This window comes from Tamandua tetradactyla, chromosome 4 (genome assembly GCF_023851605.1).
Source record: "Tamandua tetradactyla isolate mTamTet1 chromosome 4, mTamTet1.pri, whole genome shotgun sequence".
Lineage (NCBI taxonomy): Eukaryota > Metazoa > Chordata > Mammalia > Pilosa > Myrmecophagidae > Tamandua > Tamandua tetradactyla.
Window position 1 is genome coordinate 139,932,909 of NC_135330.1, and position 14,100 is coordinate 139,947,008.

General features: G+C 36.9%; 1 protein-coding gene across 3 annotated transcripts in view; it reads left to right on the forward strand.

The window, feature by feature from the left end:
* Positions 1 to 14,100, forward strand: part of BORA (BORA aurora kinase A activator) — a 58,746-nt gene that overhangs the window by 2,947 nt on the left and 41,699 nt on the right. For all 3 annotated transcript variants that reach the window (XM_077158407.1, XM_077158406.1, XM_077158408.1), the window contains exons 4-5: positions 2,859 to 2,904; positions 8,211 to 8,292. In XM_077158407.1, coding sequence (XP_077014522.1) covers positions 2,859 to 2,904; positions 8,211 to 8,292 — 128 coding nt within the window. The remainder of the gene's footprint in view (positions 1 to 2,858; positions 2,905 to 8,210; positions 8,293 to 14,100) is intronic.

Genomic DNA, 14,100 nt, shown 5'->3' on the forward strand with positions numbered 1-14,100 from the left:
TGATATGTATTTATCCTATCTAAATAAGGAGTGAGTCCCAAGAACTACACCCCGAAAGATTCCTTCACTACCAGGACCAAACCTGGCTGGGAGTCCTTTTCCTGTAGAGATCATCTGTGCTCTCTGCTACTTATGGAATAACTCTTTTCCTTCTGAGCACTTGGTAGTGAGAAGGACATTTTGAAATTTGTATCTTTCTGCATAGTTGTAGTTTTTACCAGTGGCATCCTCCATCCCTGTGTTATGTGAATAAAGCAAAATGCTGTTTTTGGGGGGAAGTCACAATTCCTCTTAAGTTGAGAACCATTGGAATAGAAGAGTATTCCCTATTAATGGAGCTTTTCTAGACATCATCCGACTTTTATGTGGTAATCTTAGAGGGTCCCAGTTATACTGTGTTGAGTTCTAACTGGAGCAGTCTTAATTTATTTGTTGATGTGTTGCATAGGTTTCAAAGTACTACTGTGCTTCAGACACCAGTGACTGTTGTACGATGCCTGCTTTAGTGAAAACATGTACTTCTTTTTGGGAACAGTCCTAATTTTTGCTTATAAATTGTTACATAGCAGTATTTGTTAATAGATTTAGTTTATATGAGTTTTGTAGTCTGATTTTCTTATATTTGGAAAATCCTAATAAGTGCTCTGGCTTGTACTTCTCTGTGGATATTTAAGGTACATATGTGTCAGCCCAAAACAATAACCTATTTTCCGTTTGACTTTAGAATTCAGTGCACATGAAGACATAAATACATTGATACACTCTTGCAAATACTTATCTGACTTTTCTTCAACCCTTCCTTCTCTTTGGTTGGTTATTTGATTGATGGTCATTCACTTATAATGAATTAATGTCCATCCAAAGAGCTGTAGAAGAGGAATGGAATAAGGGAAGAGGATAAGATTTTAACTTAAGTTTAAGTAACACCTCTGAAAGAGAAGGTGGAAAAAATGAGTCACAGTTACTAATTTCTCGTTTCACACAAACTGTTTTGTTTTGTTTTGTTTTGTTTTGCATGAGCAGGCACAGGGAATCAAACCCAGGGAATGGAGAACTCTGTCTGCTGAGCCACATAAGGCCCACGCTGCTCTGTTATTTTTGTCTCATCTCTTTGGTATATTGGAGTGATGAAAATTACTAAAAACAAATCTACAGTGAAGAGATATTTATTCGTCGCTGTGAGGAACACTGAAGAAGTATAGGATACAATTCCTGTTCTCAAAAGTTAAAACAGACCAAATTGTGGCCCAGCATTTTTATACTTATTAATAAGTGATGTATTGTCTGGCTGGTTTATGCAAAGAATCTTGCTGTAGTTCAGTGATTGGACTTGTGGGGTAGGAAAGGAGAAAACCATGGAAATAGGCTCTAATTTTAAGTTACTAATGTAATTCAGTGAACTATTATGGTGTCTACCAAGGTTGGTGAGTTGACTCTTAGAATAGGTTGATTCATATTTAAAAACATGTAGTAGCTTCCTATACTTCTTATAAAACTGGAGCTCCCTATTTCAGTGCTTTCTACCTTTCTTATGTCAATAGACGCATAGAAAATGATAATTATAAGGTATACTGTTATAAAGAAATGAGTCTCCGCACAGGAGGTTGCCAATCCCAGGGTCTAGTCCTGTGTCTCCCAGCCCAGAGATCAGCATTCAGGGCACACTTATAATCCACATCTTTCATGCTAGGATTCCCTGGTAGGCTGGTCACGGTGCTATGACCTGTGTGATGTCTTAAAGCTTTTAATGATCTGGTTGTACAGTATTTGGCCAAACTGAATTCATTACTTTCAGCAATCACCTGAATATTGAATTCTTTGATGAAGCAGCAAAATTTCTCAATCAGGTAATGCTAGATCAGAGCTTACTTTATGCTTAGATTATTCTGCATTGTCATTTTGACCTGATTATGTCCATGGTAAGATGATAAGAACTGAGTTGTTACCCCCAAAATGAGCTGTTGTAAAATTGGGGGGTGGGGGGGGCGTGGATTTTTAATGTAGTCTATTTTTGCATAATTCCCTTACTTGAAAAATCCACTTGATTTAAGTTTACTAAACATGCACATTCTTAAATAAGCTTTGTAAAGCCATGGACAGATATACACATCAAAAACTTTTGACATAAAATAGTTTTCGAATGTTGTAAATAAGTGTCTTACCAGTTTATTGATGGAAAGCAAATATTATTCTTTCCTGGAACAGAATAAAAAAGTGGTCATACAAGGCTAGCTGCTGAGTTCTTGGCAAGTATATGCTTTGTGCTTCAGACCCAACATTTTGTATTGAATCTTATAGCTGATAAATTTGTGTTGCTGTCATTGCATATTGTATCAAAGTGAAAAAACAAATTCATTTGGGCAAAATATTATACGTTGTTTTCATAATTAATATTTTTGCCTATTCAAAAGCAGTAAGGATCATAGTTTCTTTTCTTCTATTTCAGAGTAAGAGTTGATTCTAAAATTACTGCTAAGATAAACTTGCTATTAATAGAAGAGAAAGAGTTTAGACAATTTTTAGATTTCTGCGAAATGGAGTACTACTTAATTAGTGATGACTAAAAGATAAAGTTCATTCAAGTTACTTTCTTTATGTTGTTCATAATAATTTAAAAATTAAATCAATGTAAGCCATTAAAAAGAAAATATTACTCCATTCAAATTTTGAGTAGAAAAGAGAATTTCAAAATACCGCTATTTACTAAATGTTATAAGGTACCAATTTTTCATTTAAAATTAGCACAACATTTGCCAGTTTTCTACTGATGGCAATTGTTCCTTGGACAGATTATTATTCTAAATGTTCAATAAGCTGAAGTAATGGCATGGTTATTTTTCTTCTTTATCTCTGTATAGAATAGATAAAGATGTGGAAGACAAAAGACAAAAAGCCATTGAACAGGTAACTTAAAACTGTTACTGATGATTAAGCCAGTTGAACTTCAGTTCATGTGCATGCATGCCACCTCTTTTAGAAGGACTTCCTTCAAATCCTTCATTGTCCCATCTCCCCACCCACCTATCCCCACCCCCTGCTATATTCAGCCCCTCTGTACTCCCTGTTCTAATTTGCTAGCTGCTAGATGCAATATACTAGAAATGGAATGGCTTTTAAAAAGGTGAATTTAATAAGTTGCTAGTTTATAGTTCTAAGGCCAAGAAAATGTCCCAGATAAAACAAGTCTATAGAAATGTCCAATCTAAGGCATCCAGGGAAAGATACCTTGATTCAAGAAGGCCAGTGAAGTTCAGGGTTTCTCTCTCAAGTGGAAGAGCACATGGCAAACACAGTCAATTTTTCTCTTGTCTGGAAGGGCACATGGCAAACACGGAATCATCTGCTAGCTTCTTCTCCTGGCTTCCTGTTTCGTGAAGCTCCCCCGGAGGCATTTTCCTTCTTCATCTCCAAAGGTCGCTGGCTGGTGGACTCTGCTTCTTGTGGCTATGTAGTTCTGCTCTGCTCTCTCTGAATCTCTCTCATTCTCCAAAATGTTTCCTCTTTTATAGGACTTCAGAAACTAATCAAGACCCACCCAAATTAGCCTCCTCCTAATCCAGTTTAACAACCACGCTTGATTAAATCACATCTCCAGGGAGATAATCTGATTACAGTTTCAAACATACAATGCTATTTGAATAGGGATTAGAAGAAATGGCTGCCTTTACAAAAAAATTAGGATTAAAACATGGCTTTTCTAGGGTACATACATCATTTCAAACCAGCACACTCCCCTAAGGCCCATCGTTTTTTCAGCTATACTGGCACCTCTAATAGTACTTAAACGCTATTGTAATTGTCAGTTTAGGTGGTTCTCTCCCCTAGACAGAATTCATTTTTGGCCAATTTTGTACCTCATTCTTTACAATCTCAGGGCCTAGCATAGTTTGTCTTCCTTGTGCCTTCAGAATATTGATTAGTATAAACTTCTGTTTCAAGGTGGAGTTTATGTGGCGTAAGTTGAGTGTTTTCAGGACTAGAGAATCTAAATTGGTGTTGGTAACAGTTATCTTTTTTTTGTGGTTGATACTGTTAAATTTTTAAGACATAGAACATGTTTCATGAAATAAAGTGTCTTACCACTGAGCAGAAAAAGTATATCACAAATACAGAGTTTTTTTTTTTGTTTTTTTTTTAAGAGGCCTGACAGAGTGTAATGGAAAGAATACACGCTTACAGGTATATAGCCCAGAAACACTTTTACACATTTGCCTAAGGAGGCAAGTATAGAAATGTTCTTTGTAGTATTATATGTAATAACGAAACAATGAAAGCAACCTAAAACAGAAAAATGATAAATTACCATATAATCATACAATGAAATGTGTGGTTAACTGATAAAGCCAAGTTGTAGCATGGCACGAAGAACATAATATTTATGTAAGTTTGAAGACATACAAAGCAATGCCATTGTCTATAGATACTTATGGTGGTAGAAATGATAGAAACACATGATTTTGATGGGTAAATACTAGATCAAGGTAGTGATTATATCTGGGAAAAGAGAAATTTGGCTACTAAAGTTGATGCTTCAACTGTATCCGTTATCTTTTAGTCTTTTATTTTTTAATTTTTCTTGACAAATCTTCACACACGGTCCGTTCTGGTATACAATCAGTGGCTCACAAAATCATCCCATAGTTGTGTACTCATCACCATGATCGTTTTTAGAACATTTGCATCACTCCAGAAAAAGAAGAAAAAAGAAAAACTCATTCATCCCATATCCCTTACCTCTCCCTCTCACTGAGCACTAGTATTTCAATCTACCAATTTATTTTATGCCTTATCCCCCTATTATTTATTTTTTATCCATAATTTTTTACTTATCTGTCCATTCCCTGGATAAAAGGAGCATCAGACACAAGGTTTCACAATCACTCAGTTTCATTATAAACACTATATAGTTATACAATCTTCTTCAAGATCAAGGCTACTAGAACACAGCTTAACAGTTTCAGGTACTTCCCTCCAACCATTCCAATACACCATAAACTAAAAAGGAACATCTATATAGTGTGTAAGAATAACCTCCAGGATAGCCTCTTGACTGAAATCTCTCATCCACTGAAACATTTTGTCTCATTTCTCTCTTCACCCTTTGATCAGAAACCCTTTCTCAATCCCATGATGCCAGGTCCCAGCTCATCTGGGTATAGATTTGTTTTTTTTTTTTTGTTTTTTTTTTAAAGGAAAGACAGAGAGAAGGAAGGAAGGATAGAAGGAAGGAAGGAAGGAAGAAAGGGAAACATTTTTAAACATTTTCTTGTTTTATTGTATTCTGTTTCTCCGTTTTTGTTACATGGGCTGGGGCCGGGAATCGAACCGAGGTCCTCCGGCATAGCAGGCAAGCACTTTGCCCGCTGAGCCACCGCGGCCCGCCCTAGATTTGTTTTTAAATAAAAAAATAATGAAATCTAAGTTTTTTGCTTTTTGGTTAGATGATCTTCTCTTAGAGTATAAGTAAGGTGTATCTGTCTAGTTATTTCCTCAGAAAGTTTTTGTATCCATGGCAATGTTTCTGATTTTCCCTTTTTTTCCTTCTCTAGCCCCCTTTACCCACTTCTTTTCCTTAGGTATACTTGACTCATCTGCACCCCAAAAGGCTTGGCAGCTATGGCATGTTCAGAGATCTGATGTTGTCCTGGCTTCTGCACTTACTTTTCTAGTGTAGATTTTATCCCTTGTATTTCAGATGTAGTCTGTTTCTTAGAAAACAGACTAATATGATTTACATCTGCCAAACATTATCTGCTTAATCTACCCGGTAACTTTGAAATTTTCATTCTGTTCCGTTCACTTAATTCCCCTCTGGCGAATGGTCTCAAACTTTTTCCTGTTTCCCTGCATTTTGGAAGACATACTTTCTGTTTAGAATCCTCAACTTTAAAGGGCAATTCAGCAGGCGAAACTTAAGAAAATGAAGTCACAGGGAAGACTAGAGTTAATTTATCAGAAGCAAGTTCAATTTTTTTCTTTTTAATATATATTTTTGAAAATAAAAGTAATAAATACATGTGCATAGTAAAATCAAAACAAAAAATTCAAACTGTAAAGAGAAGATATAAAAATGAAAATGTAAAGCCTCTTTCTTCCCCTACTCCACTTCCTGAAGGCAACTACTATGAAATTTCTTGTGTATACTTTCACATTAATTTTATATTAATTATAGCATAAATCCTTTACATAATTTAAACAATTGGATCATTATTCTCATAGTAGTTTTTTTTTTCATTTTGTGTATGTGTGTGTTTTTTAGATTCAGACAGTTTATTACTTACATAGAGAACAAAAGAAACAGTAGGTGTGGTACCTTCCCGTGGTCCTTGTCCCACACATGCAAAAGGACAACACCGAAGCTCCCTTTGGTGAGGGGCCCATTGTGGGTTGCAGCAAATAAGTTTTCTATTCTGCTGCTCAGTACTGTCTCATCGTGTTTGGTTTTTTTTTTTAAGCACCTTTACTGGGATATATTCACATATTATACATTGCATTCATAGTATATAACCAGTGGCTTTAATATATTCACAGAGTTGTGCATCATCACCACAATCAATTTTAAAACATTTTAATTTGTCTCATAGTGTATTGTACCTTGCTTGTTTGCTTCATGATTTTTCTTAGATATGTTTTGATAATCTACACATGCACATTTTTACATTCTTTTAATAACATCATAGTATGCCACTGTATGTTTACCATAACCTAATCCAACCCCTGTTGATAGCTCTTTAGTTGCCTTCACTTTATTTCTGTCACAAATAATGCTGCAGTGAACATACTGACACATATATCTTAAAATGACTTGCTAAGTTAGAAGCCTTGTGAATTTTAATTTTGGATAGATTTTGTTTTATTGTCTTCCCGAAAGGTTGCACCAATTTATACTCCTGAGTACAGAGTATGATACTGCCTGTTCCATCTGCAATACTAATTATTGTCAAACTTCTTAATCTGTGCTAATCTTATTACTTAAAAATAGACATTTCATTAACTGAATTTGAATTTAATTTTGAGTGTACTTATTCATTGTCCTATATGTTTATGGTTCATTTATATTTTTTTCTGAGAATTGTCTGTCATAATCTCTCCTTTTTCTTTATTCTTTTTAATCCTTTCCTTTCATAGGTAGTTTAATTTGGGAAATTAGCTCTGTGTCAATATGTGTAGCAGAATATAATGAAATATTTTCAGTTGCCCCAAAAACATAAAGAGGGAAGACAGAATTACTGTATTAGGCTTGGCTTTCTATCCGGAATGAAAGAGAAAAGAATATATCCAAATGCTCTACTTCCATTTTATTGTACTGGCTGGTATTATGCTAGTGAGTGTTTAGCAGTTGACTCTTTGGTTGCTGGAGGAGTCTGATTTGTAGTAGTTGCTGGTTTCTGTTGTGTAAATATTCCAACCATGGCCAATTTCAAGCTGCCAATGTGACGTGTCCTCTTAGAACAGGAAGAGATATAATTGATGTGCAGTAGCACATCATTATATGTAGCAGTTTTACATATAGATACAAAAGACACAATAAGTCTCAAGAACATAGCTATTGGTAAAATGGAGTAACATAATTAGGAAAGGATGAGTTTTGAGTATGTATTACCTTTTTATTTATTTATTTATTTTATTCATGGGCTGGCACTGGGGAGTGAACCCAGGTCTCCGGCATGGCAGGCGAGAACTCTGCCTGCTGAGCCACCGTGGCCCGCCCTACCTTTATTTTTAATATAGTTCAACTGTAAGTTTATATTTTTTATTTTTAATAATAACTTTAACAGTGTACAAAATTCATAAATATTTAACAATCAGATCTTGAGAGCCAATGCAAGCCAACTTAACACATCCTTCATATTGCCTTATGTGTATATCTCTGTCTCCTTTTGTTCCTTCCCACTTCACTTTTGCCACACAAAAGGTGTGGGGGGGTGCTTAGAAATATTTCCTATATGATTAATGCTTTTAGCTTAATTTGCAAGTTTCAAATTTAAGTGACTGATTTGAAATATTAACATTTCTCTCTCTGTATACTTTAAATTTCTTCCATTTTGCCTCGAGTCATTTGTGCTTTTAAGTATAAAAACTTTAAGTGTTACTATACAATCAGTAATTTGATATGTTTGAAATGATTCTATGAACATAACCACAGGTGCTTTTTAACTTAGGAATTTGTAAGGAATTTATGCCTCATTGTATCACTTTAATTTTCCTAGTTTTTCACTAAAGATGTCATTGTGCCTTCTCCTTGGACTGATCATGGAGGGAAACAGCTTGCAGAGTATCATTCCAGTAAATGTAAGTATATTAAAAATCATATTTAAAAGGCTCTTTGGATTGCAAGCAGTGTTCATATGTTACTTGTATATCTACATCCTTCATTGCAGTGGAATTAGTTACTTTTCTTTGTTGCATGGATTCATTTTGCTGTCGGCATAAGAGGGAAAATTTGTTCCTTTTTTTAATAAAGAAACATAAACGTAATAAATAAAATGGATTGAGCACTTTCAATGTGCCAGGTACTTTGTGCCAAGTACTTCCAGTTATTCTTTATAATAACTCACATGAGGACAATACAATTGTTAGTCCTAGTTTATAAGTAAAGAAATGTAGGTTCAGAGAGGTTAAATTATTTGTCTTGGGTTACAGAGGTCATAAAAGTGGTAGAACTTGGATTCAAAAGCAGTCATTCTCATTTCAGATTCTGTATTTTTCAGCCATACAAAATAAAGCTAGCATACTATAGTAGATGGAACCTTGGGTTGTACGCTTTGTGCTACCCAATCTTTTTAGACAACAGTTTTTTATTGATAAAATAAAGAGGTTGAACGAGATAGTTGTCTCTGTTAATATCCCTTCCAGCTATGAAATTCTGTGTACAGCATGCCATTTTTGCAAGTATCTTAGCAAGTTCTTAAATGTTGAATTTTTGAACAGATGAATCAACCTTTTTTAACAAAATTCTACAATCTGAGAATCCTGTTTCTCTGTTCAAGAGACACCTGATCAAGAAGATGATAAAGATACCATATTATCTCTGATATGCAAATCAAGCCCATTATGACATAGTACATTGGTTAATAGGGTAAGCTCCAGTGCTGTGGTGTTGGGAGACAATTCTCATGAGTCTTTTTGTTGTTTGCGCATGTTATGAGGAGAGGTATGGGCAGGTTTTGTTTCACATTATCTTTTCAAGGATGTTTGTAATGTGAACATCCTTGGAAAATAAAGATAGTCCATCCCTCCATAGTAAATAATAGGGTTTTGTGTTTTTTTTGCTGTCCAGTATTATAATGTCTTCCTCTAGAGCCGGTTTCCTTGGAGTCCATTATAAGAGATTTGTATTTCCTAGGCTTGGGGTTCCTCAGCTGTGGCTCAGACTCACTGTGTGTGAAGTACCCACCTGGGCTATTCCATATTACCCCTCTGGGACTTGGGAGGCAGGGAAACTGACGTGAATATGAATATTCTGCTGTGCATGAATATTGAAATGTTTTTTCTTTGACCTAGAAGCCTCATGTCTCAGACAATATCCATTTAATTTTTGTACACTAACGTGTTACCTTGCAAATCAGGTAAAATCTCTGACCCTTAGTAGTTCTTGGCGGTAGTCATAGCCATATATTGCCATTTACATTTAAATACATTAAAATTAAATATAATGACTTCCGGAGAAGATGGCGGCTTAGTAAGACGCGCGGGTCTTAGTTCCTCCTCCAAAACAGCAACTAAAGAAACAGAAACAATACGAAACAGCTCCCGGAGCCACGACAGAGACCAAAAAGACAGCGTACCCCATTCTGGAACGGCTGAACGGGCAAGGAGAATCCGCTGCGGTGAGACACCTGAGGGTCGCGTGTTTTCCTGGCCGGGGCGGCTGGCGACTGGGGTCCCCTCCACGCACGTGGCTGCCCGGTCTGACTGGAAACGTTGGATAGCGGGGCCCTCCCGCCACGCTTGGCGTCTCGGGCCAGCTGGGCAATTTGGACCGGCACTCCTCCAAGCTGCGGCGGCCGGCGACCCCCCTCCATGCACGGTTTCCCGGGCCGACTGCGAGATTCGGATTGGCAAGTTAAAGGAGCCACAGCATCTTTTACTGGTGGGGCCCGCAGACAGACGAGCACCACGAGCGCCACCTACTGGGCAGGAAAAGAAAAACAGAGCCCAGAGATTTCAAAGAAAAACCTTTCAACCAGCCGGGTCCCACACCCAGGGAAATCTGATCAAATGCCCAGACACCAGCAGAAAATAATGGATGACACTCGGAAAATTGAAGATATGGCCCAGTCAAAGGAACAAACCAATAGTTCAAATGAGATACAGGAGCTGGGACAACTAATGCTGAATATACGAACAGAAATGGAAAAACTCTTCAAAAACCAAATCAATGAATTGAGGGAGGACATGAAGAAGACATGGGCTGAACAAAAAGAAGAAATAGAAAATCTGAAAAAACAATCACAGAACTTATGGGAGTGAAGGACAAAGAAGAAAAAATGGAAAAAACAATGGATACCTACAATGGTAGATCTAAAGAGACAGAAGCTACAATTAGTGAACTGGAGGATGGAACATCTGAATTCCAAAAAGAAACAGAAACCATAGGGAAAAGAATGGAAAAACTTGAGCAGGGGATCAGGGAACTGAATGACAATATGAAGCGCACAAATATACGTGTTGTGGGTGTCCCAGAAGGAGAAGAGAAGGGAAAAGGAGGAGAAAAACTAATGGAAGAAATTATCACTGAAAATTTCCCAACTCTTATGAAAGACCTAAATTTACAGATCCAAGAAGTGCAGCGCACCCCAAAGAGAGTAGACCCAAATAGGCGTTCTCCAAGACACTTACTAGTTAGAATGTCAGAGGTCAAAGAGAAAGAGAGGATCTTGAAAGCAGCAAGAGAAAAACAATCTGTCACATACAAGGGAAACCCAATAAGACTATGTGTAGATTTCTCAGCAGAAACCATGAAAGCTAGAAGACAGTGGGATGATATATTTAAATTACTAAAAGAGAAAAACTGCCAACCAAGACTTCTATATCCAGCAAAATTGTCCTTCAAAAATGAGGGAGAAATTAAACATTCTCAGACAAAAAGTCACTGAGAGAATTTGTGACCAAGAGACCAGCTCTGCAAGAAATACTAAAGGAAGCACTAGAGTCAGATACGAAAAGACAGAAGAGAGAGGTAGGGAGTAAAGTGTAGAAAGAAGGAAAATCAGATATGATATATATAATACAAAAGCCAAAATGGTAGAGGAAAATATTATCCAAACAGTAATAACACTAAAAGTTAATGGACTGAATTTCCCAGTCAAAAGACATAGACTGGCAGAATGGATTACGACCCAGCAATACCACTGCAAGGTATCTACTCAAAGGACTTAAGGGCAAAGACACAGACGGACATTTGCACACCAGTGTTTATAGCAGCATTATCTACAATTGCAAAGAGATGGAAACAGCCAAAATGTCCATCAACAGAAGAGTGGCTAAAGAAACTGTGGCGTATACCTACAATGGAATATTATGCAGCTTTAAGACAGACTAAACTTATGAAGCATGTAATAACATGGATGGACCTAGAGAACATTATGCTGAGTGAGTCTAGCCAAAAACTAAAGGACAAATACTGTATGGTCCCACTGATGTGAACCGACATTCGAGAATAAACTTGGAATATGTCATTGGTAACAGAGACCAGCAGGAGTTAGAAACAGGGTAAGATAATGGGTAATTGGAGCTGAAGGGATACAGACTGTGCAACAAGACTAGATACAAAAACTCAAAAATGAACAGCACAATAATACTTAAGTGTAATGTAACTATGTTGGAACACTGAATGAAGCTGCACCTGAAATATAGGGTTTTTTTTTGTTTGTTAAAAAAAAATTAAATATGATTATAAACTTGCCTTCTCAGTTACATCATTCATGTTTCAAGTATTCATGGCTACATGTGGTTAGTGGTGACTGTATTGGATAGCACAGATATAGAACATTTCCATCATCACAGAAAAAATTCTATTGAACAACACTGCTGTAGGCTAGAGGTTGGCAAAATTTATCTGTAAAGAACCAAACATTAAACTTTTTGGACTTTGAAGAATACAGAGTCTGTGTTTCAACCTCTCAGGCATACTGTGTAACATGAAAGCACCATAATGATACCTAAATGAATGAGTGTGGCTGTGTTTTAATGAAACTTTGTTTACAAAAATAGGTGGGAACCTAGATATTTCCTGTGGGCCATAGTTTGGTAGTCTGTGTTTGAATTCTGCTCATAAAGCTGCGTGACTTTTGGCAAGTTACTTGGCATTTCTGTAGCCTCAGATTCCTTATCTATAAAATAATGGATGTTGTGACGATTAATGAGATAATTAAAATTATTACTTACCACATAGTAAGTGCTTGGTATTATTTACCTGAAGATTAACAAGGGAAATATGGAGAAGGAACTAAAGGATATCAGGAAAACAATGTATAAATAATATGAGAACCTCAATAAAGAGATAGGAATTTTAAAAAGGAACCAAATAGAAATACTGGAGTTGTAGACTACAATAACTGAAATGAAAAATTTCCTAGAAGGTTTCAGCAGCAGATTGGTGCTGAGGGAAGAAAGAATCCATGTCCAAAACAAGACAAATGAAATGATCCAGGCTAAAGAGCAAAAAGAAAAAAGAATTTAAAAAAGCATACAGAGTCTAAGAGACCTTTGGGACACCATTAAGCATACTAACACACACATTATGGGAGTGCCAGAAGAAGAAAGAGAAAAGGAGGCATAAAGAATATGTAAGGAAATAATGACAAAAACTTCCCAAATTTAATGAAAGATGTGAATATGCATTTTTTCAGGAATCCCAGTGAACCCCAAACAGGATAAACTCAGGAACCACATGAGACACATAATACTAAAATTGTTGAATACCAAGAATAAGGAGCGAGTTATGAACACTGCAAAGAGAAAACCAACATGTTATGCCCTAATAAGATTAATTTCTGATTTCTCATTGGAAAGCATGGAGGCAAGAAGACAGTGGGACAAAATATTTAATGTGCTGAAAGAAAATTGCCAAGGAAGACATTTAAATCCAGGCATGCATTCCTTCAAAAAATGAGGTACGGATTAAGGCATTCCCAGTTAAAGATATAATTTATAACAAGTACAACAAAAGGAGAGGGTATGAAGGGGTATAGGAATAGTATATATATATATGCTATTGAAGTTAAGTTGGTATTTAGTTTCCTTGGCCACCAAAGCAAGTGACATGCAATGGATTGGCTTAAGTAACAGCAATTTATTGACTCATGGTTTTGAGGGTAAGAGAAGTCCAAAATCAAGGAACCATCAAGGCAGTGCTTTCTCCCAGAAGACTTTGGCTTTCTGGAACTGGCTGCCGGTGATCTTTGGCTTTTCTGTCACATGGTGTCATGGTTAGGGACAGGTGTCAACTTGGCCAAGTTGTGGTACCTGTTCATCTGATTGGGCAAGCGCTGGCCTGTCTGTTGCAATGAGGACATTTCATAGGATTAGGTCATGATCACGTCAGCTACATCCACAGCTGATTCCATTTGGAATCAGCCAAAGGGGAGTGTCTTCTGCAATTAGTGATGCTAAATCCAATCATGGGAAGCCTTTTAAGGAGGACTCAGAGGAGACAGGTTGCATTCCTGCTTTGGCTGGTGAGCCTCTCCTGTGGAGTTCGTCCAGGCCATCCATTGGAGTCATCGGCTTCGCAGCCTGCCCTGTGGATTTTGGACTCTGCGTTCCTACGGTCACGTGAGACACTTTCATAAATTTTATATTTGCAAGTGTTCCCTGTTGATTCTGTTTCTCTAGAGAACCCTAACTAATACACATGGCAATGCATGTGGCACCATTTTCTGCCTTTTCCCTCTCTTCCCTTCTCTTCCAGGTTCTGTTAATGTTCAGCTCTTGGCTCCATCCACCCTTCTGTAACCTTCCCCACAAGGCCTTGTGATTAAAATTTAGGATTAAAATTCATCCCAACTCAGCTTGTGGCTATTCCTTAACTGAGGTAACCTTATTGAAAGCTCCCGTTTACAAGGATTCATATCCATAGGAATGGAACAAGTTTTT